Source organism: Nannospalax galili, unplaced genomic scaffold (genome assembly GCF_000622305.1).
Source record: "Nannospalax galili isolate Female #2095 unplaced genomic scaffold, S.galili_v1.0 scaffold300, whole genome shotgun sequence".
Lineage (NCBI taxonomy): Eukaryota > Metazoa > Chordata > Mammalia > Rodentia > Spalacidae > Nannospalax > Nannospalax galili.
Window position 1 is genome coordinate 648,445 of NW_008347322.1, and position 24,951 is coordinate 673,395.

The window sequence follows — 24,951 nt, forward strand, 5'->3', positions numbered from 1 at the left end:
CACACATTGCCTCTATATGTGGTCTTTTTGTGTACGTGATCTATTTATTTGTGTGTATATATATATATATATATATATATACATACATATATACATATATATATATAACATATAAAATGTATGTAAGTGCACCTGACCTGTATCAATGAAATGTGCAGGGAGGCCAGAAGAGGGAATCAGATCTCTCTTGGAACTGGTGTTATGGAATGTTATTAGCTGCCATGTGGTGCTGGGTACCAAACCCAGGTCCTCTGCAAGAGCAGTCAACTGCTGAGCCGTCTCTCCAGTCCCTGGTCTTCTGTAAGATTTATTTATGTGTATCTGTGTGTCTGTGCTCATGTGAGTGCAATGCCCGCAGAGTCCAGAAGAGGGTGACGGACCCCCTCAAGCTAGTTGTAGGCAGTTGCAAGCCAGCTGCCTGATGTAGGTGCCAAGGTAGTATGTGCTCCAAACCACGGAGCTCTCTCTCTCCAGCCCCAACTCCCTTAACCAACTGACAGCACCAGTTAGTTCACTCACTTTTGTCTGTCCCCACAGTTACTCACACTCCACCAATACAGAACACACACTTGGGAACATTTGCCAAGACAGACCCGTTTAGACCATGAAATAAACCTAACAAACGCGAAGTACTGGAATTACACAGTCTGTTCTCTGACCCGAGTGGATTTAAATTAGAAATCTAGCAAAAAGATACCTGGAAAAAAAAAAGGTAAAATATCCAGAAATTAAATAGTTCAATTCTAAATAACCCACTGGCCAAAGAGGAAGTCTGAAGAGAAATTAGAGGAAAATCTGAATCATGAACATAAAGTCTCATGTTGAAATTTATGGGCTGTGGAACTGGAGAGATGGCTCAGCCGTTAAGAGCACTGGCTGCTCTTGCAGAAGACCCAGGTTCGAGTCACAGCACCCACATGGTGGCTAACAACCATCTGTAACTCCAATTCCAGGGGAATCCAACGCCCTCTTCTGACCTCCATGGGCAGTACACAACACAGTGCACTTACATACACGCAGGTAAAACACTCATATACATAAAATAAAAATAAGCCCCCCCTCCAAAAGGATGTGGTGGTGCACACCTTTAATCCCAGCACTTAGGAGGCAAAAGCAGGCAGATCTCTGGGAGTTCGAGGCCAACCTGGTCTTCATAGCGAGTTCCAGGACAGCTGGGGCTACAGGGAGACTCTGTTTTTTTAAAAAAAAAAAAAAAAAATTTAAAAATGTGTGGGTTGTGGTTGAGGTAGCGTTCAGATGGCGGTCCAGAGCAGTAGGTGCGCTTGGAAGAAAGACCTCCTCAGTTGGTCAGTCAGTGACTAGCACTTCTGCCTTCAGACCCCGGGGCCGAGGAGCAGCCAACCTGAATGCCATGGGAAATAGAAGACCAATGCGCAGACTCTTAAACAGAAATTCCCAAAGACCATGCCAGCTCTTTGAAAGATTAAAAACAGAGGTTAGATCCACCAAGAAAAAAACAGGAATTACCAATCAGCAGATGAAGGAGACATCCTACAGACACCTGGAGAAAGAAAGGACCATCGCACACAACCTGCGCCTACAAATCTGATGACTTAGGTGAAACAGAGTGCTCCTGTGAAAGGCACCAACCAGCACCACTCACCCAAGAAAAACCAGACAGACCTGAATCCATTAAAGTAATCCACCATCTATACCGAGTGACAGGCTCAGTGACAAACCTTCCGGAAGACAGCCCCAGCAGCAAATCCTACTGTGATGGTTCATCTTCACCATCAACTGTTCAGGGCTTAGAATCAGCTATGGGACACACTTCTGGCACATCTGTGAGGGAGTTTCCTGAGGGGTTTAACTAAGGAAAGAAAAACTCACTCTGAACATGGGTGACACCAGCCCATGGGGCCAGGGTCCCCAGAGACAAAACGAAAGCCAGCGGACACCAGCATCCGGCAACCTCTGCTTCCTGACTGGACGCAGGACCCCAGCTGCCTCGGGCTCCTGCTAGCAGGCCTTCCCTGTCGCTGTACTGTGGAACGGCGGTGAGCCAGGATGACAAACCTTTCCCATTGTCAATTAGAAAAGTAACCAACATGCTCTCAAACACAAGGATTGACATCAGTTCTCTAAATCTACCCCAGAAAATCGAAGAAAGGGAAGTTTTGTTTTTTGTTAAGTTGTCCCTAATCACTCTAGAATATTATATCCCACCATTTTGGGGACCAACATTACAGGGGAACCAAAAGCAGACAAAGACTATGCAAGGAAAACGGATGTCTATACCCCTCTCATGAGAAGGCAGAGGAAATTCGGAAAGAAATGGAAGAGTAGACGCCCACACGCTCCCTCAGTTGGTACCTCAGTTTAGGCCTCGGTTGGTGGCCTTGTTGTGCATACCCCTCTCCTCTTGTGCCCACCGAAGCCTGCCTACTCTGCCCCTCCAGCCACTGGCCACCAGCTTCGCCTGCACCACCACCCAGGCGGCATCCTTCCTTCCATGATCCCTGTCTGTAGACTTGTCCTTCGTGATGGCTGGGATCCAACCACTTCGGTCCTCTCTGGCTCCCCTCCCTCGCTGATGGTGAGACACACACCTCCCTAGAGCAAACCACTCTGGCAGCCTCCCCTCGCAGTCCTGCCCAAGTAGGCTCTTTTACAGCAGCGCCAACTCTGTCCTACTCCCCACAAGCGCTTATCTCTCAGCCTTGCTCCAGGCTCTATACCCAGCCTCTGCTGCCCACCTGGCCACCCGCCCATGGCAATTGCTTCCACCTGGCCAGGAGAGAACCCTTCCTGCTCTGCACGACCCTGGCCCCCTGCCACCCACCAGGTAGAAGTGGAACAGATGACTCACCCAGGGAGGACCCATGGCCCACACCAGGAAAAGGTCCCGTGGGCCAGGAGAGATACGAGCCTCCTCGGGCAGTGCAAACGCTTCAATGCCCAGAATCGGCGCCAGCCAAACAGGTGAGGGTGTCTCCAGATCTGGAGACTTCCTTGACAGGCCACGGGGGCCCTTGGCCACCCCAAAGGCCCAACCTGGTTTCCATGCAGCCAAAGCACCGAGCCCCAGATCCGGCAGGTCCGTGTGACACAAGCCGACTCGGGCTGCAGCTCAGGGGAGGCGGCACCCACCTGCTGGCCGTGGTTGTGCTGTTGGCCTTCTTGCCGGGCGGCTTCTTCTGCTGGGCCTGCTTGGCTGGCGGGGCGGCCCGGGCTTTCTTCTCCTCCTCCGACTTGGCCTTGTGCCTCTCTTTCTCCCTGTCCTTCTTCTTCTTCTCCTTCTCCTTCTTCTCCTTCTTCTTCTTTGGTTTGTTCACTGGGGCCTGAGACAAGGCGGCCAGCTGCTCATGCACGGCCTTCAGCTAGAAGAGAGCAGACAGTTGAGTGGCCCCCCTGGGCAGGCGGGGAACAGGAGCTGGCCCATGGGAGACAGGGCAAGGGCTCTAGAGGCGCCCCGGCGGCCGCCTCGGCTGTGTGAGAGGAGCCAGGTGCATCCATCTGGATGGAGCCGGTGTGCCCATCTCCTCATGCCCGCCGTTGTCTCTTCACCTTCGGAACCTGTTCTCGCCTGCAGGGGACAAGACGGCCTGTGGCTGTTCCCGGGCTGGGGCAGGCGGTGTAAGAGCTGTCTGCTGACAACAGCTAAAACTGACTGCTCGGTCTTATTTTCCAGAGGACTAGGCCGCACGCGCGTGCAAGGAGGAGACATACAGCAGCTGGGGGTCTGCAGCCAGTCCGAGGGACTGTGGTGAGGCGGCAGCAGCAGCTCTGCTTCCTGGTACCCGACCCATGGCCAGCAGGACAGAGTGCTGCATGTGTGTCACAGAGGAGGAGGACCACAGCCCCTGACAAGTAGGCAGGCAGTCTGTCCAGCCCCTGGGGAATCCCAGGTAAAGCCACATAGTCAACAGGGTAGGCACGGTACAGTGGGAAGGACCCACCAGCCCTACAGCCACACCTCATGGCCAACCCATGGCCCTGTCCTCATCATCTGGGAATGCAGCATGCAGCTCCATCTGGTGACATCTCTACCATCCTGGCCCTGCCTCCCCCTAAAGTCACCTGTGGCATGCACACTGCCTTGGCAACCACTCCGACATCATGGGGATGGCCGCCACATGCTGGGGAAGCATTTCATATTGTGGGGCTGAACCCCAAAACAAGTCATCCCGTCTGGCAAACAAGGACACAGGTAGTGGAGGGCAGGGGAGGCAGAACTGGGCCAGGCAGTGCCCTGCAGAGGCCGTGCAGAGCTGGTGACCCTCACCTGCTCCTGCAGTTCCGCCAGCCGCGTGGCTCGCTCCTCCTCTGAGTCCGAGCTGCCCGAGTCTGACGAGCTCTCCTCGCTGCTACGGCTGCTCTCTGCGCCTTTGCTCACGACGGGGGCCGCGGGAGCCGGGAGCGCAGGTGCTTCCATGGGCTCATCAGGCATCTTGGCAAACCTCATCTCAAACACATCCTGGAGAGGAAGAGGGTCAGGTCATCTGAGACCTGGACTCCCACAGGGCAGCTCCTGCCACACCCAGGATGCCTCTGAGATGCCGAAACACGCAGGGGTCGGGCTCTGGAGGCCGTGTGCTTCCACAGAGCCGTGCTCCCCTAGTCCACCTTCTTTCGCACCCCACCTTCCCAGGCAGGCCTAGGATGAAGGGTTGAAGCCAGCCAGCCCCAGACCTGGCACCCAGTTCCCTTGGCTCAGCCTGCAACAGCCCTGTGTGGGAGGCATGGGCAGCCCTGCAGCTTTTGGGTACCAGGCTTCTCCAGGCTGCCCCACTGCCAACAACAATGCCTTTTCTGGAGCCCTCCCTGCACTCCAGCAGGGACCCTGGCTACAGGGAGCTGGGAGCTGGTTTATGCCCCTTCCTGATCCCCTTCCTGGCCTTCACTACACTGGCTACCCTCCCACTACTGAGTGCCAAAAAAGGCAAAGCTGTGTGCTAGCAAAGCCAGCTTTAGAAAGCCCCTCACTAGCTCCGACAGGACCAGGCCCTCAGAAGGCCCTCTTGATGAAGACCACTCCATCCTGGAGCAGCCCCGCCAGACAACAGGGAGGGGCCACGAGGCAACTAGAGGGCCTTTCCTTTGCCTGGCTCATGCCTCATACCTGGTCTACCCAGGCACGTATGCGCACACATACTCACACACATCAGGCTGGAGCCCAGCTTCTGGTAGAGCCCGCTCTGAGTGCCCTCTCAGACTGCCCAACACTTAGATCCCTGACATAAGAAGGCAGCAGACTGGGAGGCCACTCTAGGCAAGTCGTGCTGCTGTTGGGCTCCAGTCCCAATTCATAAAACTAACAGCGGCAACTACCAGACTGGTGGTGACATTTCTCTAGCCTCTGTGGCCAGGATGCCAAAACCCACTTCTACAGGACGGAACCAGAGCTGTGCCCTCCGGCTATCCACAGCCCCTTTGTTAGGGAGCGCTGTCTAGCACAAGATAGGTCCTAAGTATGCCCCTGCACATACCAAGACCTCCATAACCATAGTACCCATTCCCCAGCAGGGCCCGTCCGGAGGGAGTAGGGCACAACCAGCATCAGAGAGACTGGATGCCTCATGGGGCCCAAGTTCAAGGAAGATAAGAAGTGTGGGAAGGAAGCGGGTTTCTCCAACCAACCCTCATGACTCAGAACGGCTACATCAGGGGACCTCAGAACTCTGAGTAAGGAATTAAGAGGGCCTTATAGAACATTCTAGATCCTAAAGTCAGACATGGTGATCGCAGAACTCAGGAGACTGAGGTGGATGGATTATTATAAGTTCAAGGGTTAGCCTGAGCTACAAAGCAGAGTTCCAGGCCAGCCTAGGTTAAAGAATCATGAGTCTATTTCAAATAAACTAATTAAATTAAATAATAAAAAATGTCCCAAACAAAATCAAATTGTTCCAGTGCTAAAAAAAAAAAAAAAAAAAAACTGTACCTGTAATTTTTACATTTTTCCCTCAAAAGGAAGTCTTTTGACAACCTCTAAGCAGGTAGCATTTGCTTTTTGTTTTCTGAGACAGCTCCCCGTAGCCCCAGATGGCCTGGAATTCACTATGTAGACCACTATGTAGACCAGGCTATGTGTGCTCTGAATTCACAGAGATCCTCCTGACTCTGGCCCAAGTGCTGAGATCAAAGGCGCGCATCACCACACGTAGGCTTGCCAGAGAGCATTTGCAAAAGGCAAATCGATTGTGGTTTAGTGTGTACCCTCAGACCCTGGCAGTAAGCCACGTGTACACACAAAGGCACACACACCACAGGATGAGACCTATGTGGATGATGACACAGTCAGTACGCTGAAGGCCAAAGTGCTCTGGTCCCATCAAGGCAGCCCGTGGTTCCCACATTTTCTCTAACAGTAACTATCATTCGACATAATGTCCACCCAGCCCTGCCCTATCACTTCAGCCAGTCCTACGCAGGTCCCAGAGGACCATCTGCAGTGACACCCTGCGGAGCCTGGGCAGGTAGGCATGGGACCCTGCAGCCAGAGGCTCTGCAAGCCTACCACATGTCCTGGAAGCTGCTCTGAGGCTGAGAGAATCTTACCACGAGTCAGGCAAAATGGGCTGTGGAAATGAGGCTCTGCAGAGGCCTACTGGGATGCTGAGGCACTTGCATCCATCCTGGTTTGCCTGCCTCCCCCGGGCCTGGACACCCACAGCATAACCTCAGCTGCTGGTTACCCCTGTACCCAGCCCCGGGTTACCTGGAGCTTCCTGGCCATGGCTACCACCTCGTGATCTGGAGGGTTGTACTTATAACAATTGGAGAACATTAACCGGATGTCAGCAGCGAAGCCTTGTGCATCTGGGTACTCTCGGCTATCCATCTTTCTCTGTAACAAACACAGCAACAGGCCTTGAGCAGACAGCACCACCCGCCAGACCATGTGAGGAACAGACTCGGACCCTCAGAACATCCCCCAAGAGCAGCACCAATGGTCAGCCAGGACACTTGGCTCACAGAGAACTCAGGAGATTCCAGGAGAAAGGGAAGAGGTAACAGCTCAGCAGGGAGCATCTGGAATTCATAGACAGAGCCCCCAGGGTGGAAGAAAGACAGACTGGGAGAGACCCCACCCCCAGCCCCGTGCTCAACTCTGTATGGTGGGTGTCACAGAAGGCTCTGATGCCAGGGGCCTTAGGGGACATCTGGTAATCTCTCTACTAATCTCACAGAGTATACTCAGCTTACAGGACACTTCACTTTCCTAGTGAGGAATCTGGGAGCTATTGCCAGCTTGCCTCTTAGGAGATGTCTTGGACCCAGAGGCAGCTCTGGAACTTATGCAGGGTGGAAGGTAACAGGGGCCTAAGGAGGCAGCACTGACTGGCCACCATAGACCCTGCAGCAAAGGCCCTCAGACTCCACTGAGGTCTAGCTCAAGCAGGCCTGGTGCAAGGTGAGGTGGGCAGGGTCACACAAGAACACAAAGCTGGGCGGGGCCAAGTGGCAGGAGTGGGCTGGCACACTAGAAGCTGCTTGTGAGGGTTATGAGATTCCCGCCTTGTGTGGAGACCAGCAGTCAGTGACAGAGGTTAGCACCCATCCCAACCCCTGGTGAGAGCTGGCCAAGTGCCACAGGAGTCCAACTGCAACAAAAGGACCTCAACTCCAAGCCTGGCTTCTCTCAGTGCACGCTGGGCTGGCTTAGAGAAAAGCCTCCTGGCCCTGGGATAGCACATGCCAGGCCAGCTTCTCCCTGAAGCTTTTTTTAAAAATTTTATTTATTATTTTTATTTTATGTGTATGTAAGTATCGCCTACTTGTATGTAAGTGCACCTGTGTCGTGCAATGCTGGCGGAGGACAGAAGAAGCTGTCGGATCCCCTGGAACTGGAGTTATGGACAGTTGTTAGGTGCCATGTGGGTGTTGGGATTCGAATCTGGGTCTTCTACAAGAATAGTGTTCTCAACTGCTGAGCCACCTCTCCAGCCCCCGCCCCCAAAGCTTTAAAATCTACAACATATTGAGATATTTATCCTTTCGATGTAGATTTTTCATTATTCTTTTTTTTTTTTTTTATTTTATGTGTATGAGTGTATTGCCTGCATGTATGTGAGTGCACCCGTGCTGTGCAGTGCCGCAGAGGTCAGAAGAGGGCTTCGGATTCCCCTGGAACTGGAGTTAAGGACGGTTCATAGCCACCATGTGGGTGCTGGGAATTGAACCCAAGTCCTCTGTAAGAGCAGTCAGTGCTCTTAACAGCTGAGCCATCTCTTAACCCTGGTTTCCTTACTTTTTTTTTGTCTTTTTTGAGACAGGGTCTCCTTGCAGCTCAAGCTGTCCTGGAATTCACTATGTAGACCAGGCTGGCCTTGAACTCACAGAGATCCGCCTGCCTCTGCCTCCCGAGTGCTGGGATTAAAGGCGTGCGCCGGGATTAAAGGCGTGCGCCACCACACCCCGCCTCAGCGTACATTTTTTAGAAACCATTACTGCACAGAATACGCAGGCCAGGTGGGGTAAAAAACTATTTTGGGGTTATATGGCTCCCAAGCCTCAGTTTCCCAAACCAGGACAGACCTACTGGACAGGACCAGCAGCTCACTTCATTGTTACTCAAATGAGCACTGGGCATAGCTTTAGGTGACCAGGCCTGCTTGTCCCTGGTATACACGACCAACCAGGAGCAAAAGCTTCTGCAGGGAGATTCTGCCTCTGGTTGGTGTCAGAGAAAAATGAGGTTAAGAGTAGCTGAAACCACTGTCTTTGCAAGGACATCTAGATAAAAACAGACAACTATGCCACACGGGGACATCCCTCTACAGTTTAGAAGTGGCAGTATGCTGGCCTCAATTGTTGAAGGCAGTCCTGGGAGCTGGCCTGGCGCTCCATCTGGGGAAAGCAGGAGCCACACCCAGCCCAGGGGCTGCTACCACCTGCCCAGGGGTTGCTACCACCTCAGGCCCCTTCTCACCCACAAGCTCAAGCCCACTCTCACGCCTGCCAGGATCTGACCTGGCTGCACACAGGCAAAAGCCAGGAAGAGCCGCCAACTCCAGGAGACCTTGGCACAGGGACAGAACAGCTGGGCTTGTGGTCACAGCTCCCTGTACTTCCCTCCACATCACCGCCACCCTCTGTCTGGTCTGGCACAGGGCCCAGGGACGGTAGAGGGTGCAAAGCCCACCCACTCTTATCGTCCCCTACTCTCATGTCTGCTGTGAGATGCTACATCCGGGTTTCAGGGAAGCTATCTGCAGCCTTAAACATCATACCAGACTTGGGAACAAATAAGCCCCCACCTCACCCTGCCTGATGACACAGAATGGGGAGTCCATCAAGCAAAAACCAAACCACTGAACTGGGTTCCACCAGAATAAGCAACGGAGGTGCATACTCCAAGAGACCGCAGGCCTTCCCTAACCGGGCCAGAAAGCAGTTAGCAGAAGCATCGTGGGCATGGGCGAGCCCAGCTATTGAGAGGTAAGAGACACCAGCAGCAAAAGTTGGCAAGAAGGCCACAGAGGGTGGCTCGTCCCAGTAGGACCACCCTGGTTGTGCAGAGCCCACAGGCTCTAGCCTTGGATGCTACCCTGCCCTCGGTGCCCCGCCTTCGGCACCCCACATACTTTGACAGTGCTGAGGTCCATGGGGTGCTTGATGATGTCATGGTAGTCATGCAGTTCCAGCGCCTCGGCATCCACGGGCTTGTAGAAGGGCCAGGCGTAAGCGGCATGCTTCTTGGACAGCATCTCACGGAGGATGCTGTCGCAGTGCCTAAGGTGCTCCGACAGCTTGCCCTTCTTGCCTGCATGCTGTGGCACCTCGCCATCCTCCAGGTCTTTCTTGGGTGGCTTGATGGGGCGACCCCCACTCTCCCGTCGGGCCACGACCTTGGCCTGTTTGGGCTCCGACATTGGTGGGGGAGACTCGCTCCGGCTGGCAGTAATGGCGGAGGTTGTGGGCGTGGTTGTGTCCGCTTTCCGCTTCACGCCCTTTTTCTGTGACAATAAAGAAGTGACCAATGAGCTCCAGAAACAAGGATGTGGACAGGGAGGTCTATCTCTCAGGCTGCCCACGCCTCTAGAGCACAGACTGCCTGCCAGGCCCCAAGCTAGGGACTACATGCAGGGTCTTGGCTCCTCCTCGGCTGTCCCCACAGTACAGAAGACACCGAGGCTCAGAGGGGCCGGGCTGTGGCCCAAAGTCACACAGCTGGCCATGGGGAGGCTGGGACTCTCTCCCTCAGCCCCAAGGGTCTGGCTGTCCAGGTGGGAGAGCACACCACTGATCTGAGCCAAAGTCTGATAAGCACCCTAGGCTGGTGCCAAAGACAGAGAGTTCCTGCTTTAAAAACCAGCAGGAAAGTGGCAGACCAAGCCCTGCCTGGGTGTTTCAAGGACAGACACAGACCCAGCAGGAAGGGGGAGGCAGGAGGAACATTCCAGGCTGGAACGGGTGGTAGGGGCAGCCTGATCAGGCTTCAGGTGAAGCAGCCACAGGAGTTAGAGGCTCAGGAACTCCAAGGGCTGTGAGAATGGGCCTGGACTCTGTCTGGAAGGCACGGGCTGCTGAGCCAAGGGGCAGTGAGAGGTGCCACAGCCTTCCATGGGTGTGCCTGGGGCTGGCTGCCCATGGCACGTACACACACACACAGCCTCTGCCAAGGGACAGTGGCTGATACCCAGGTAATCGGGGGGTGGGGTGGGGGAAGGGTGCCTCTGCCACAGCCCACAGGGCCCAGTCCATGGGCATTTCCAAGTTGGGGCCAGGGTTCGGTGTTACCAAGACCTGCCCAGCGGGTTTCCCTCAGTTTGACTTGGCCAGGCAGAGAAGCCATTAGGAGCCACAAGCTTATAAGCCAGGTGACGCCACCCCGGCACCTGTCATTTATAGCCCCTTGGGTCACTGCCCCAGCCAAGCTGACAACCTCAGGCTCACAGGGGCATGAGCTGGCCATCCACAGACACTGAATGGGCACCCACGGGACGCCAAGCACCAAGCTTGAGCTGCAGAGGGCCCAGAGCAGGAGGGCGGACTCGCGGTGGCAAACGGGACATGCTCCCTGCTAAAAACAGCCCCACGCCGTAGGAGGTGGCCTGGCCAGGTGCCACCGGGAAGTGTAGGCAGTGAAGGCCACAGGGGAGGGAAAGCGAGGGAGGTGGTGGCATTTTACCTTGGGAGAGCCATTTAACCCCTGAGCGCCCGCTTCCTCATCTGTAAGAGGGGGGACTACTGCCTGCCCCAGAGGGTTGCTGTGAGGATCAAATTGAAGAAGATAACATACATGAGTGTCCAGCATGGACCCTGCTCAAAGCAGGAGATTCCACAGGCCTTGCCAGCCCCGCGCCTCGCAGGGAGCCCCCATTCCACTGAGCCCAAGCTGGGCCTGGCCAGGACAGGATGGCGCCTACTGTGACGAGCTCCCAGCAAGCAGGGAGCAGCTGTATAGGCCTGGCAGGTGCCACTGGCCACCGCTCCCCCAGGGGTAACCAGGGAGACTTGGACCCCTCTGACCCTCACTGAGTTCCCACCTTCCCTACCTTCTCCAGTGGCTCACAAAGGCCAGGGCTGCCAGGCCCAAGAAGCTGGGGTTCAAGTCCAGCTGGGCCAGCACCAGCTGTGTGACCTCCACCCCTGAGCCTCGGTCTTGTCTGTGCAGAGAACCTCTCCGAACAGCCACAGTTGGAGAGGGGGCAGCAGAGCTCTCACCCGCTCCAATCCGTGCCCCGCTTCAGAACTCTACGGGGCCTGGACCCCCAGATGGCCTCACCAGATGGCCACCCAGGCTTCAGGGATGCTCACCTTGACGACAGGCGGCGTGGGAGGGATCACAGGGACGATGGGTGTTGCAGGAGGAGGTGGCGCGGCAGCCGGGGGTACGGGAACCGAAGTGACATTCGCGGTAATGGTTGGTACGGGGGTGGCAGCAATGACGGGTGTCTGGGAGGCAGTGGGGGGCACGTTCTGGAAGGGGGTCGCTGGGGAGACCGAGGACACAGCTGCTACTTGCTGCGTACCTTCAAGACAAGGACGGGGAGCCTAGTTCAGAGGGTTCTGTATTTCCAGAGGCATCTAGGACCACACCTTCTGGCCACAGTGCACTGGGTCAGTTGGGACAGACCAAGACCGGCCCCCACTCTGGACGGAAGCCCGCTACCCAAGCAATGCTCACAGAATGAATGGATGAGACCCCTCTGGCTAAAAACCAAAGGCGATGGAGAATGGAAATCAGGAAAAACCCCACAGCCAGCTCTGGGTCACAAAACCCACGACGGAACTCAGGGTCCACGGCTCGCGAGACCCCAGGACACAGCCTTCTTCATGCCCGGCTTGTCTCAGCCACTCTGCCCAACGCAACTCCCGCTGCCTGTTCTCAGACCTGGTTGGATGCCAGGGCTCTGGGCACCGATGACCCCAACTCTCGCCAGCAGGGAGACAAACTCCCCTAAGCCAGGGAAGAAGTCACGCAAAGCCAGCGCTCAGGTCAGCGTGAACAGAAGATTTAGGAGGGCAGGCAGACACGGGACAGCAATGGTAATATCCTCCCTGCCCCAGACCACCACCTCTTGGGCACAGCCAAAACCTGCCACCTGCCAGCCCATCATACCTGTTCCACCCAGCAGCAGGGATACAGCTCAGATGGGCCAAAGGACTCACACCCTCCCTCCCCATCCACCTGTGGCCACAAAAGAAAACACTGGCACCCCCCGCCTGCCTCCTTTACCTGCACTCTGGGCTCCCGTAGCCGGCTTTCGGCCTTTGCCCTTCGGAGCAGGGGGTAACAGCTCAACTTCCTCCTGGGGCATCTGGGCCACTTTCTGGAGAAAGATTTTCTCTAAGGCCTGGGCCATTAGCACTATGTCATCTGTGGGCTGAAGACAGAGAGCCCCGGTCACTCGCTGGGAAGGGAGCTGCGCACTTGCAAGGCATTGTGGGTTGTGGGTCAAGAAAGCATTAAAAGCTATTTCTTCCTTCCTTTTTTTCTTTTTTTGGCCTTTTTGAGACAGGGTCTTCCTGTAGCCCCAGCTGGCCTGGAATTCACTATGTAGACCAGGCTGGCCTTGATCTCACAGAGATCCGCCTGTCTCTGCCTCCCAGTGCTGGGATTAAAGGTGTGCGCCACCATGCCTGGCTAGCTACAGAATCTATTTCAATGTGGAAAATCCTGGAAGAACGCAAACAAGAACGAAGTGCTAAAACCAGCCTTCAACCTGGCACAGAAGACACTCTCAGCACCAGGTACCTTTACCGTGCCACTATTAAAGGAACAAACCTCCAAACAGGGTCCCGTTCGACCTCCCTCACTACCCTCTGCAGACTTCCCAAGCCAGAGTGTTCTGTGTCACTTTGAGTGGCTACCTGTTAGGACCAGAGCTTACTTGGCCACCTCCTCTGCAGGACAGGACACCCCAGCTCTGCACCCTTGGGCATTCTAAGCATAGGGCTCCTAGGCCCCAGGGTAGGGCCTATGGGTCATACCAGAGACCTCTGAAAGAGCTGCTCAGTTTCCACTGCCCCTAGCAGGCCATTGGGACAATGGGAGGAGTCATGGACCTTGACAAAAGGCCAGAACACCAGAGCGTGGCCTGCGCTAAACCTGAGAGCCTCTGGGGTGTTTGGGCTCTTGGGGCTCCAGCCAACACTGACCACCCCCAGGGGTACAGGCTTCCCAACGCTGAACTTGTCTCCCTAAGTGGCTTTGGAGCCCACGTTTCACGTCTTACCTTGTTATAAATATAGCAGTTTGTAAACATGGTGTTGAAGTCCTGCATGCACTCACTGGCACTCCAATAATAATTATTTTCTAGTCTCTTCTTGATAGTCCCCATATCCATTGGGTTTTTTATTATTTTATGATAATCCTAGGAAAGAGATGGTCAGAGGCATTACTGACATGTCCAACATTAACCTCATGTTTTCCAGACACAGCAAAGTCCTCCCAGTCAGCTGGGTCCCAGGCCCAGAGGTTGAGGGCAGGTGCCCATGTGGCCTGAGGAGAGCCCTCAGCCAGCTCCAAACTCTTGTCAGACTTCTCTCACATTCCCAGGGGATTCTCCAGCTGGGGGCAGAGCCTGAGCTGGTCTACATAGAGTGGAGCTCAACCTCCTGAACTAACTGTAAACCTGCAGGTGGCCAGGGACCAAGCTGTGCCCAGAACCCAACACCTCCCTCAAGAAACATGCAGGGATTCTTTATATGAGTCCAGCTAAAGCTTGAGCGCGCACTGAAGGAGCCATCACCTGGAAATGGGCCTCACCGCACACCTGGTATCTGGCTGTGAGCGGACATGATGCACAGCCCCCAGGCGCATGGGATAAAGACCTGGATGGCCCGCCGCTCCTGAGCCTCAGCGTCCTCTGCTCCCCTCCCTGTATTCTTCCACCTGGAGGCCGCAGTCAGTCCCTGAACCTGGGGTAGCAACCCTGCCAGGCTGCCCCCGGCTTAGCAGAACCTGCTGCCATCTCGGGTACCACCTTTGCAAGGCCAGGGATGTGGGGGTGTGGGGTTTCCAGGAGTGGGCTAGAGGCACTCACAGGCAGGTTGAGCTTGATTGCATCCACGGGTTGGTAGAAGGGCCAGGCAAACTGGTGCTTCCAGAGCGTCTTTACCACCACGTTCTGCATATACTGCAGCTGGTTGGTCTTACGGCCTGGCTTGCTGGGATTGGAGACCTCGGGTGGAGGTGGATTCACAGGGCCCGGGGCTGCCGGGATCCCCGCGGGGGCGGCCACCGTGGTCGTGGACATCCTCTGGCAGTGTGTTCACTTGCTGTCACAGCAGCTCAGAAAGGCCCTTGCATCTCCCATGCCCCTCGAGAAAGTTCGGCATCCCATTTCCGGGCCCAATCAGGCACCTGCACAGAGGAAGAAGACAGAAAAGCCTATCGCCTCAGCAAGGACACGGCCTGTTCCCACCAGCCCAATGCCCTTCCCCACCCCAGCGTGCCGCTTCGGCCTTTCAGAGCCACCCCAGTGACTCTTTCCTGACCTGGGAGAAAAGGGCTGGGCAGCTGGGGTAACGCAGACATGGGTCACCCACTCCCAGGAGGGCAGCGGTGTACAGATGACCTGGCCACTTTCAGCTCACTGTCACCAAGCCACCCACTGGTTGAGGCAGGCTCACTTCTACTGGACCCTCAACGACTTGATGGTGGCAATGTTTTAAACAATTCAAGCGCAGAGAACTGACACGTACCCAACAGCTGAGCTTAGAGACAACAGATTTACAGACCTATACCAAGCGTAGGGAGCCGGAGCCCTGAGCGGGGGATGGCGTGAGGTCCTATAAAACCGGAACGAGCTGGGGTTTGTGATGGCAGCTGGCTCTGACATGCCTGACCCTCATCCGATCAGGACAGCAAAAGAGAGTGACCCTAAGTCCCCTTCTACATCCCACCAATGTGCTCATTCCCCGAACGAGGGGCAGTCACAGGCTCTGGTCTTCTAGCCTAGCTATGGGAATGCTGGCCACACCTAGAGGTGAGCTGGCCAGGACAATCCTGCAAGTCCCTGAAAAGCCAGGATGAGCAGGCAAGCAAGGGCGCACCGGTACAGCGCAGGGTGCTCCTCCTTCACAGGGCTCCTGATGCAGAGCCCCTGCTGTGTAACACTCAGTGCCCAGCACCTGCACAGTACGCCTACAGGGTACCTGCTGCACAGTTCTGCTGCCGCACAGCACCCTGTAGTGCTGAACACTGGAGTGCTGAGCAGCACAGTACCCTCGCAGCGGAGGAAGCGCACTCCAGAGTGCTGTGCACAAACTCCTTGCTGTCTCCTGAGGAGGAAGCTAGCCACATGTGCACTGTGGACCCACTTCCACTTGTGAAGCCTAGGACAGGTGCCACACTGCACACGAGGCCATGCCAGGCCTTGCCCCTCATCTGTGAATGTGGCTGCCACGTGAGTTTCCCTATGTGCTTACATTACAGGTACAGCTCAGGGAGGGGCAGTCACTATCGGCTGCCGAATCCAGCCACCTGAGACCAGTAACGCCCTGAGCATCTTGAGGGCTGCCCAACATCCCACCACAGGAGTTGGTGAATGCTGTTCACCAAGGCTCTTTCCGTTTGGGACACCTCCTCCGTCTTTCCTCCCATCCCAGCTCAGGGTAGAGGGTCTCGGCGGCTTTCACCAGACACACGGCACCCGCCGAGCAGCCCTCACGACTCGTCTGTCACCCAAGAAGTGCTTCTTTGGGGCCCCATCTGAGCCTCACCATGGCTCTCCAGGTGTGAGCCCGGACACCCACACAGTGCCACTTCACAGGCTCCTGCATCTCCCCACCTAGTACACAGAGCCTCAGGGGCAGATCAGTGGGGAGGGCAGGCTGCCCCTCCAACCCACGCCAATAGCCATGAGGCTGTGTCCTCCCCTGTCACCAAAGGCTACCTAGGCACAAGCCCAGGCCACCCACCCTCCAGGCCGGCAGCCCCTACTTCCACACCACCACCTCTCACTATGACAGTCCTGCCCTATACACAGAGGTAGGCCTGTTAACGAGCTGGATCGAGTCATTTGTTGGTTCAAAACCCTCCAGGGCTCCCTGGCTCCATGCTGACCAACAGTTTGAGGTACAGGGACGTGGGACGACTACAGTCACTACAGACCACTACAGTTGGTCCTACCCTCCCTCAGGACAGCAATAAAGTCAAGCTCACGTCCTTCCAAGGCTTTCTTGGAACCCCAAACAGCATGACACTGCAGGACAGATGCTGAGGCAGACAACCCAAGGTCGTCCCTGCGACCTGCCAGCCCCACGTTCTGTGACCGCTGCAGAAAGGGAAGCCCTGGATCCCCAGGAGAAGAGGTCCACACCCCAGCTCCCTAGCACTAGTGTGAGGGTCTCCAGGACCTCTGGCTGGTCTTCCTATGGGCCCAGGGAGCTGGGACATGGGGCTGAGACTAACCTGGGGCACCCATGGCACCAAGGAGCCTAGGGCTGCAGACAAAGGTGTGGACGGACCTTCTCGGAGGGGCTGCATGGTCATAGTCTCACCTACAGTCACAGCCCTTTCCACACCGAGGTACCAGGACCCACCTTCTGTTTGTTTTTGTTGGTTTTTATTTTATTTTTGGTCTTTTTGAGACAGGGTCTCCCTGTAGCCCCCGCTGGCCTAGCTTCCCTATGGAGGCTAGGTTGGCCTCAAACTCAGAGATCCACCTGCCTCTGCCTCCCAAGTGCTGGGATTGAAGGCGTGCACCACCATGGCTGGCAGGATCCACCTTCTGGAAAGGCCCTGATGACGGGGTGGAGACAGGTAGGGAGAGAGCAGGATGAGAGCCGGGAAAGCCAAGCTGCCCAGCACCCAAGGCCACCATGGAAGGAAGAGGCTGAGAGATGGGATTCCAACCAGCCAGCACCCAAGCTCCCTGAGGCTGAGTCAGGTGCCCACATACTTCTCTGCCATCAGTCTGGCATGTGTGAACAGTGGAGACCACCATAAGCCCGGCCTGACCTTCCCCCAGCAATGCCTAGCAATTCTCAACTAATCAGACAGCAGCACTGAGCAGACCAGACACTGCCACACATGAAATGCCATACCAGTGCTGGAACCTGGGAAGGAGGGCGATCCATAGATTGCCTTGCAAGCATCCCCCACTGGAGACCCAAGCTGCTCATCAGGATGAGAGACTGGGAGGCCAGTGCTGCTTTCAGAAAGCACAACAAACAGACCACCAGGGCCTGCTGCAGGTAGAGTCAGACATTCCAGTGTACATGGACAACATAGTCCAAACAGTATGGGGAGGGCTATAGTGGCCCCAACTCCAGCCCCCAAGGTGCCCTCCAGGTGACAGGGAAGGTGGCTATGGCAGCCAGGACCATCATCCCTGGCTGACACAGAGCCTGCTCAGCACACCTGGGCTCTGCAACCATGCCCAGGGGCTCTCCTTCCTGGTAAGGCCAGGTGGGGGAAACACCAGAAATGCCAGCAGGCACAGCATGTCTGGAGGCCCCTCCCTCCCTGACAGATACATCCACAATGCTCGCCACCCTGCAGGTCAGAGGCATCCCCACCCCTTCCTGGTCTGTACAGTTTTAAGACAGAATCTCACTCCACAGCTCAGGCAGGCCTGGAATTATGTAGCTCAGGTTGGTTAACCCGAGGGTCCACCTCTCCCCGGGTCACTTGGCAGGGGCAGGGGTCTCTCTCACGCACACCTCTACTCCAAATCCAACACCAGGTTCTGCAGGGAGGGCTCTGGTACCTGGGCTGGCTTCTCTGTAGATCCCTGAACACCTTCACTTGGGACCTCCAGGCCGGGGGTGAGCTGCAGCACCCAGGGCTTCAGCCTGTGCCTTGGGCTGGTTAAACCCTTGCTGGAGGGTGAATGGAGGGTGTCGAACTCACCCTTGGCTAAACATCTGATCGCCTTCCGGAAGCTGTGTTGATACTTTGGGAGTGTCAGCAACACTGTGGTTGTACATTTTTAAAAGCCCCTTATATTTTGGGGATTTGTACAAGCTCTAAAACTGGAGGTCTCTTGGAGGTTTTAGACATATGGGAACTGCTATACGACAGATCAGATAGCCTGGGACCGCCCAAGAGGCAGGATACGCCACGGAGGGGGGCAATGACCGCAGGTGGTACAGCTGAGACTAAATCAAGGTACCGAAGAGATCCCAGGCCTTCAAGACTCCCCTGAACTCCACCTGCTTCCAGGGCAATGGGCACAGGAGGGGCCCTGGCTGGTCTGCTCTGGCTCTGTTTCTACAGTACTCCTAGGGCTGGAAACCAGCCTTCTAGGTGCTGGCCTAAAGACGTGAGAGCACAGGACCGCAGGACCTCACAGCTAAAGTGGCTGGTGAACCCTGCCAGCCCTGAACACGAGTGCGCCTTGCAGACAGCGCCCCCTAGGGGCCGCCTTCTAGCTCTGCCCTGTCCTCCACACAGGGCCAGAGAAGCTGCAAACCTTACTGTCGTTGCTTCAGTAAGGCACAGCGGAGAGGTGGTGGCCCGCAGGGAGGAACTGAGGTTCAGGTCCTCAGGGTCAGGCCTCTCAGCTGCTGGCCACCCACAGAACCCCTGGCCCGGCCCAGCAGAGACAGGAAAAAGTTGCAGGGCAGGTGTGGGTGAAAGTCAGTCTGAAGAGGCATTAGCCTCCAGAGGATGCGAAACCACCTGGTAAGGAAATTCAGGCAAACCACAAGGTTCAGAGACACCAGGAAAGCCTGGGGCACTGGCTCTGATGAGACCCTGGAGAAACACCTGAATGCTGGGGGGTCAGGGGCACCCAGGGAGGGCGGAGTCAGCTTAAACCCTACACTGATGCCAGGTCCACAGGGCCCCTCACTCCCCACCAGGCTCCCCCATCCTCCTGCTAAACCCGTTCAGAACAGAAGTTAAGGCCTTAATCCTGCCTGTCTTCCCGCCCCAAGGCACGTCTTGGGCATGCCATCTCCCCCTTCCCAGGTCCATGAACGACACCAGAAATCCAGCCCTTGAAGCCCAAAGGACACGTCAGCAAAGGTGAGAGGCCAAGGCTATTTCAGGCGTCCTGGGCAGACAGGGAGGGAATGGAGACTTGCAGCTGTCACCATGGCAAACACCAGGAAGCTCAGCACAGACTCACAGCCTCCTCCTGTCACTCCACAAACCGTGGTGGCTCAGGCCTTCCCCCACCACAATGGACAACAGACACCTGTCACCCCCTGCAGCCCACATTCAGGGTCCCCCAAGGTCAGACACACGGCCACTCGGCCAAGCACACTGGGCGCCTTCCCCCATGCCAATGCTGGGTCAGACCAGCAATGAGACCGTTGCTGCCAGGGATGGTGGCATAGCCGGCCCGCCCTGGCCTCAGTGGGAAACCCTTTCCCAGGGTCCAGGGAAGAGGACACCCCCACTTTGAGTAGAAAGCTGCCTTGGCCATGTGTGGGGGATTGTTAGGAAGGGGCAGGGCCATCCTCAGGGGCTTCCAGCTGGGGGCATCTGAGAGCTACAAAAGGTGACCGAGGTATGTCTGGGGTGGAGGCAGTACAGGGCACAGATGCTGGGGGTGGGGGGATGGAGGGGCAGTTGGTAGGGGATCCCTAGAGCTCAGTTGGGGACAAAGTTTGAGCACAGGGCCTGATCCAGCCTCAGCCAATTGTCCCTAGCCATCATACCTCCAAACCCCAGTCTCTCCATTCCCCTGGGATCTTCATAGCTCTGGAGGACACGGGGTCTCTGTATCCCAGGACCCCTGAGTCCCTGGTGGTCCCCAGAGTCCAGCCCCACCTCCCTGCATCTCATCAGCTCCTCTTCCAGGTGGGCAAGGTGACACTCAGAGGGGGCAGTCAGGCACAAGGAGGCCCAGGCAGGAGGAGCCGCAGCAGGCCTTGAACAGAGCTATCCACCCAGACTCACTACCATCCCCAGAAAACTCTCAACAATGCTGTAGGCTGCTGCCTTTACCCTGGCATACCAGCTGGGTGCCCTGGGAGTGGCCACACTGGGGCCAGCCCTCCAGGCCTGGGAAACCGGATCCTTTAAGGGCAGGGCCAGTGACAGACAGAGCCAACTGCTCCCTGCTATGAGGACCTGGGGAGAACAGGCTTGGGGGGGGCCTCTGGGTGGCCCCAGGGAAGGCAGATGGGTGCCTGCGTGGGTGCCTCCTGAGTGGCACTGCCTGGCCTTCACTGATGGGGTACCCCAGCCAGCACCCCAAGCTCACCCTAGTCACATCACTCCTGCCTCCAACCACCACCTAGCCCTGTCTCACAGGGGACTCAGCTCTGGTAGGTCAAGCCCCACTCCATAGAGGGCCAGCTCTGTGAGAACCATGGCTGTCCCACGGAAAAGCACACAAGGCTCAGTGACCACAGCTGTCGCCAGGGTCATAACACCTCTCCTGCCTTCAAACTGCCCCTCACGGCCCAGTGTTCCTCATGCTTCCCGAGTTCTTGGTTTTGCTCAGGCCTCAGCTCCCCACATTCCAGCAGTTCACTCAAGAAAGCCAAGCTTCCCTTCTTGAAGTGACAGCAGCCTCCAGAAGGACCTCTGAAATACTCCAGCAAGCTGCCCCACACCCAAGACCCACTGTATGGTGCTGAGTGATGCCCTCTTCTGAGGGGCAGTGAGATGATGACACTTCAGCTTACACAGGGAAGGTGGCACTATCCCCACGGATCAGGCAGCCTGGTACTCGTGGGGAGGCCCGGCAGCCTTGCACGCAGCCCCCTAAGTGCTCCATGCACGGTAAGGCTCAAAGAGCCCGACAGTCCAACTGAAAGTTTCTGGGCGGGAAGCCCGCCTGGCATCTGGGTCTAGTGGGTCATGAAACAGCCCTCTCCTGATGGGCAGCAGGTCAACCCATCTCATGGCATGATCTGCATAAGGGTTCACTCAAGCCCAGAAGGGTTACCACCTTGGCTCTCACTCATCTGCTCTAAGCATCCCCAGGGCCAGACCAGGGGCCAGAATGGGAGGATCACTACAGACAGCCCACAGCCCAGAGGCTCAACCACCCCATCCTCCCATCCACCACTCAGCAGAGGTGTGTCTGTCATTAACAGGAGAAAGTCACCATCCACTCACCCCAAGTGTCTCCTTTGGGTCCCTTCTGCCAGTGACCCTGAGGAGCCAGCTTCATCAGACCACTGAACAGGTAGGAAGGGAGGCCAGAAAAGACGGTGGCTGGGAGGCTAGGGGGCCGAGATGCACAGCATCGGGGGAGCAAGAGGGCCAGGAACCCAGGGCCATCACCTTGCCCTGCCTGACTCCACTCTAGCCAGGTTCCAGGCGTGGCCAGAATAGACAGACGAGGGCAGAGCTAAGAACTCTGAGCACCACAAAGGCACGTGCCTCCCCTGTGCAGTCCTCTGTATCTGCCCCAGCACAGAGCTGGTTCCAGCGAGCTGGGCCAGCTCTTCATGGCTATCTGGCAGGTCAGACTGTGGGTGGCTGGGGGCCAAGTGGTACCCCACCTTACCATCAGGTCGTACTGCCCAGGGAGGACACTGCCTGCAGAGCTTAGTCAATTCCTTTTCTTCCTGTTACGTACCACAGGCACAGCAGACACAAGGAGGCCCGACGGCAGCGGGAACTGCACCCTAGTCAGTACCACACACAGAACCAGACCCACAGGACTCACATACTGCCTGTGAACACCTGAGCCATCCCAACCCCCAAGACCCTCGGTCCTAGGAACAGACTCCAAGACCATACCCCTCATGATGGTTACCTGGAACACGAATGCCCCCTCCACCCCAGACTCCAGGCCCCACCAGGATCCTCCTCTGCAGGTCACAGAGGATGTCTGGGTGTGTTTTCTGGTCAAGAAGCCCAATTTCCAAGTCCATTGGGACCCACCCAACCAGAGACACTTGGACACTGCTGTGCCCATGTGACACTTCTGGGCAGCTGGAGAAGCCTCCCCTCTGCCCATGCCTTGTTAAGCCCCTGTGGGGCTCTGTGGGCTAAGGCTAGGAGGAGACTTTCTCCAAAATGTATCTCCAATTCAAGGCCATCTGGCCCCAGAGAAGGACACTGAGAGCTGGTTCTCCACAGAACCCTCAAAAGCTGCTCATCAACAGTGCCACCTGCCAGAGCCAAACCTCTAGTCACACACACACCACGGACGAGCACGAGGGTCCCACAGCCCCACTGGTAATTCCGATCTACACCAGCCAAGAGGCCTATGTGGACACCAACTCCTGAGCACTGAGAGTGGGATGCCTTCCCCTGCAAAGAGCCCCTCAACACCTGAGATAGCCAGGCACCCCTCAAGGTAGCAGTGATCATAAGTAAAAGAAGGGGACACCACTCCTGGCAAAATCAACCCTAAATAGCAGCCCCACTCCCCAAATGGGGACTTCTGCAAAGTCTCAGGTGTTGGGGATGAGGGTTGTCAGGACCCCATAAGCTCCAAGACAGTCCCAAGTCCATATTACCTTCTGAAGAAAGAAAGGGTCTCCACCAGTGCAGGTACAGGGACGTGTCTGAGCCCCAACAACCAGGAGGCAAGACAGGACCCGTACAGCTGACCAGCGCCCTAAGAAACCAAGCTGCCAGAGATCTGCTTGGAGGCTTCCACAGACACGCCGACACACCCCTGCCCTAGCACCCTGCGGCTCCTCCCTGGAGATCTGGGTACACCAGCAGTTGGACACCAGGCAGCGGCTGTTACTGTCCTGTAGCAGATTCCATTTGTGGCCTTAGCCACCCTCCCCTAGAGAAGGCTCTGCCACCGTACACCAGGAAGTGGACCAGGCAACCCTTGAGGGGAGGGGTTGGGAAGGGGGTGGCTCTCCAGGCCCACAGCAGACTGGGCAGAAGCAGGGCCAGGGCCTTCCATTTCAACCCCCCCCCCACACACACACACTTTCTGTGGAAGCCTGCCTAACGCCTCTGGGTCTGAAGGAGGGTGGGAGCCTTTACAAACTCCATCCCCTATTCAAAGCTCACTTCTGAAGCAGGAACCTGCACTACGCAAGGCAGGCAGTTACTACTCTACTTTCTAAAAGCAAAGCAAGACAACAAACCCGCATGCACTCGCTCAACTCAACCCACCCCGCAGAAGCTTTTAAAATTCCTCCTCCCTTGATATTCCAGCGGTACAGCTTGGACTGAATCTCCACAGATAGCCAGTCTTTGAAGATGGAGAGCTCTGCTCAAGCACTGGGCTGAGAGCTTATGGGCAAGGTCAGCACCCCACCTCTGGAGCTGTCAAAGCTCCCGTCTACTGCACACACCAAGGCCTGAGTCAGAGCAAACAGGCCTTTATTTGCAAATGAGAGGCTACACTCAGGGCCACCAAAGAAGGTCACTAGGGCCTGAGGCTGGGCCTGGCCCCTGGAAAGCATGAGACTCTCTCTGCAAACACTGCAGGGCAGCACAGGACAGGTCTCTGCTCTCTCTCGGACCCACGAAGAACTCCACTTTAAGGACTAAGGGAGCCTGCAAAACCACCAGGGGGAGGGGGAGGTGGGGAGGGAGGAACTAGGCTGTCCACACTGGAGGAGGAGGGAAGGGCAGAAGCGGAGGCCTGGCGATTTCTCCACTTACTTTTCTTCTGTCCAGCCCTATTTACTGACCACCCCCACCCCGCGCGCCCTCCCCACAAACTTCTACAGACAATAACCAAGTTTAAGGTAGAGAGAGAAACACGAGCTGTGCAGTTCAGACAGAAAGCTCTAAACTAAAATTAGAGGGCAGAGCTTTAGGGTTGAGCCCAAGAGCGGGAACACACATGCCCGCACCCCGTATCCCACCCCTCCCAGTCGGTCCTTCCAGTGCCCCTAACCTCAAGGGCAAGAAGGCCGCCCAAGGCCCCCTGCTCAGCCCTGCCACCCCACCCCACCCCACAGCAACTGGTGGAGATGACTGCGCCCAAGCCGCCAGCCTTATTCACCCCGAGCCCTCCAGAATCACGTACGAGAAGCTTGGGGGGTTGCTCATTTGGGATGCTCAGTCTTCGCCCAACCTGTATGTTAGCCCCGAAGGGAGAAGAGGAGGTGCACCCCACCCCTCCCATCTCGCTCCAACTAGACCTCACCCGGATTAAGCACTCTCTTTTCAGACTGATTTCAAAATGCGAACTGGGTTTCCTCCCGACCTGGCTGCTGCAATCACCCAGTAACTCGCAAGGGCGCAAAGTCGGCTCCGGGGCCATAACTCTCCTTAGGAGGCCGCCGCCCCCCAAAGCCACGCCGTCGCTCCCCACGGGGGGATGCCCGCGCACAACCCAAACCCGGCCCGGCCCAGGCCCCTCAGCCTGCAACCGCGACGATCCACCCACCCCCGGGGGCGTGCGCCGGAGAAAGGGGGTGGAAAGTGGCTCCGGAGCGCACAGTCGCGTCCCGGGTACACCGCGCGCACCTTCCCGCGCCGCGTCCTCCGGGCTGTCCCCTTCGGAAGATGGCGGGCAGAGGAAAGGGGAGGGAAAAAAAAAAAAAAATCCCTTCCGCGAGGGAGGGCGCGCGGAGGCCGGGCTGGCGCGGTGCGCGCGGACCGTGCCAAGTCCAGGCTGCGCGCCCTGGCCGAGGCGACGCCTGCGAGTCCGGGACCCAGGCTGGCCGAGCCGACGCGGGCACAGGGCGGAGTGG

The 24,951-nt window shown here is 56.6% G+C and overlaps 1 protein-coding gene across 3 annotated transcripts in view; it reads right to left on the reverse strand.

Annotated features, from left to right (window-relative positions):
• Positions 1 to 24,948, reverse strand: part of Brd3 (bromodomain containing 3) — a 32,693-nt gene extending 7,745 nt beyond the window's left edge. The window contains exons 1-9 of one of the 3 annotated variants that reach the window (XM_008843923.3): positions 24,725 to 24,948; positions 14,460 to 14,779; positions 13,650 to 13,787; positions 12,650 to 12,797; positions 11,728 to 11,942; positions 9,552 to 9,923; positions 6,683 to 6,811; positions 4,247 to 4,438; positions 3,112 to 3,341 (exon numbers count right to left, since the gene is read on the reverse strand). In XM_008843923.3, coding sequence (XP_008842145.1) covers positions 3,112 to 3,341; positions 4,247 to 4,438; positions 6,683 to 6,811; positions 9,552 to 9,923; positions 11,728 to 11,942; positions 12,650 to 12,797; positions 13,650 to 13,787; positions 14,460 to 14,672 — 1,637 coding nt within the window. In that variant the 5' untranslated portion in view covers positions 14,673 to 14,779; positions 24,725 to 24,948. Of the gene's footprint in view, positions 1 to 3,111; positions 3,342 to 4,246; positions 4,439 to 6,682; positions 6,812 to 9,551; positions 9,924 to 11,727; positions 11,943 to 12,649; positions 12,798 to 13,649; positions 13,788 to 14,459; positions 14,780 to 24,461; positions 24,580 to 24,644; positions 24,667 to 24,724 lie in introns of those variants that run through there. The other 2 variants (XM_029568721.1, XM_029568722.1) reach the window with 2 other exon arrangements.
• Positions 24,949 to 24,951: the final 3 nt, after the last annotated feature.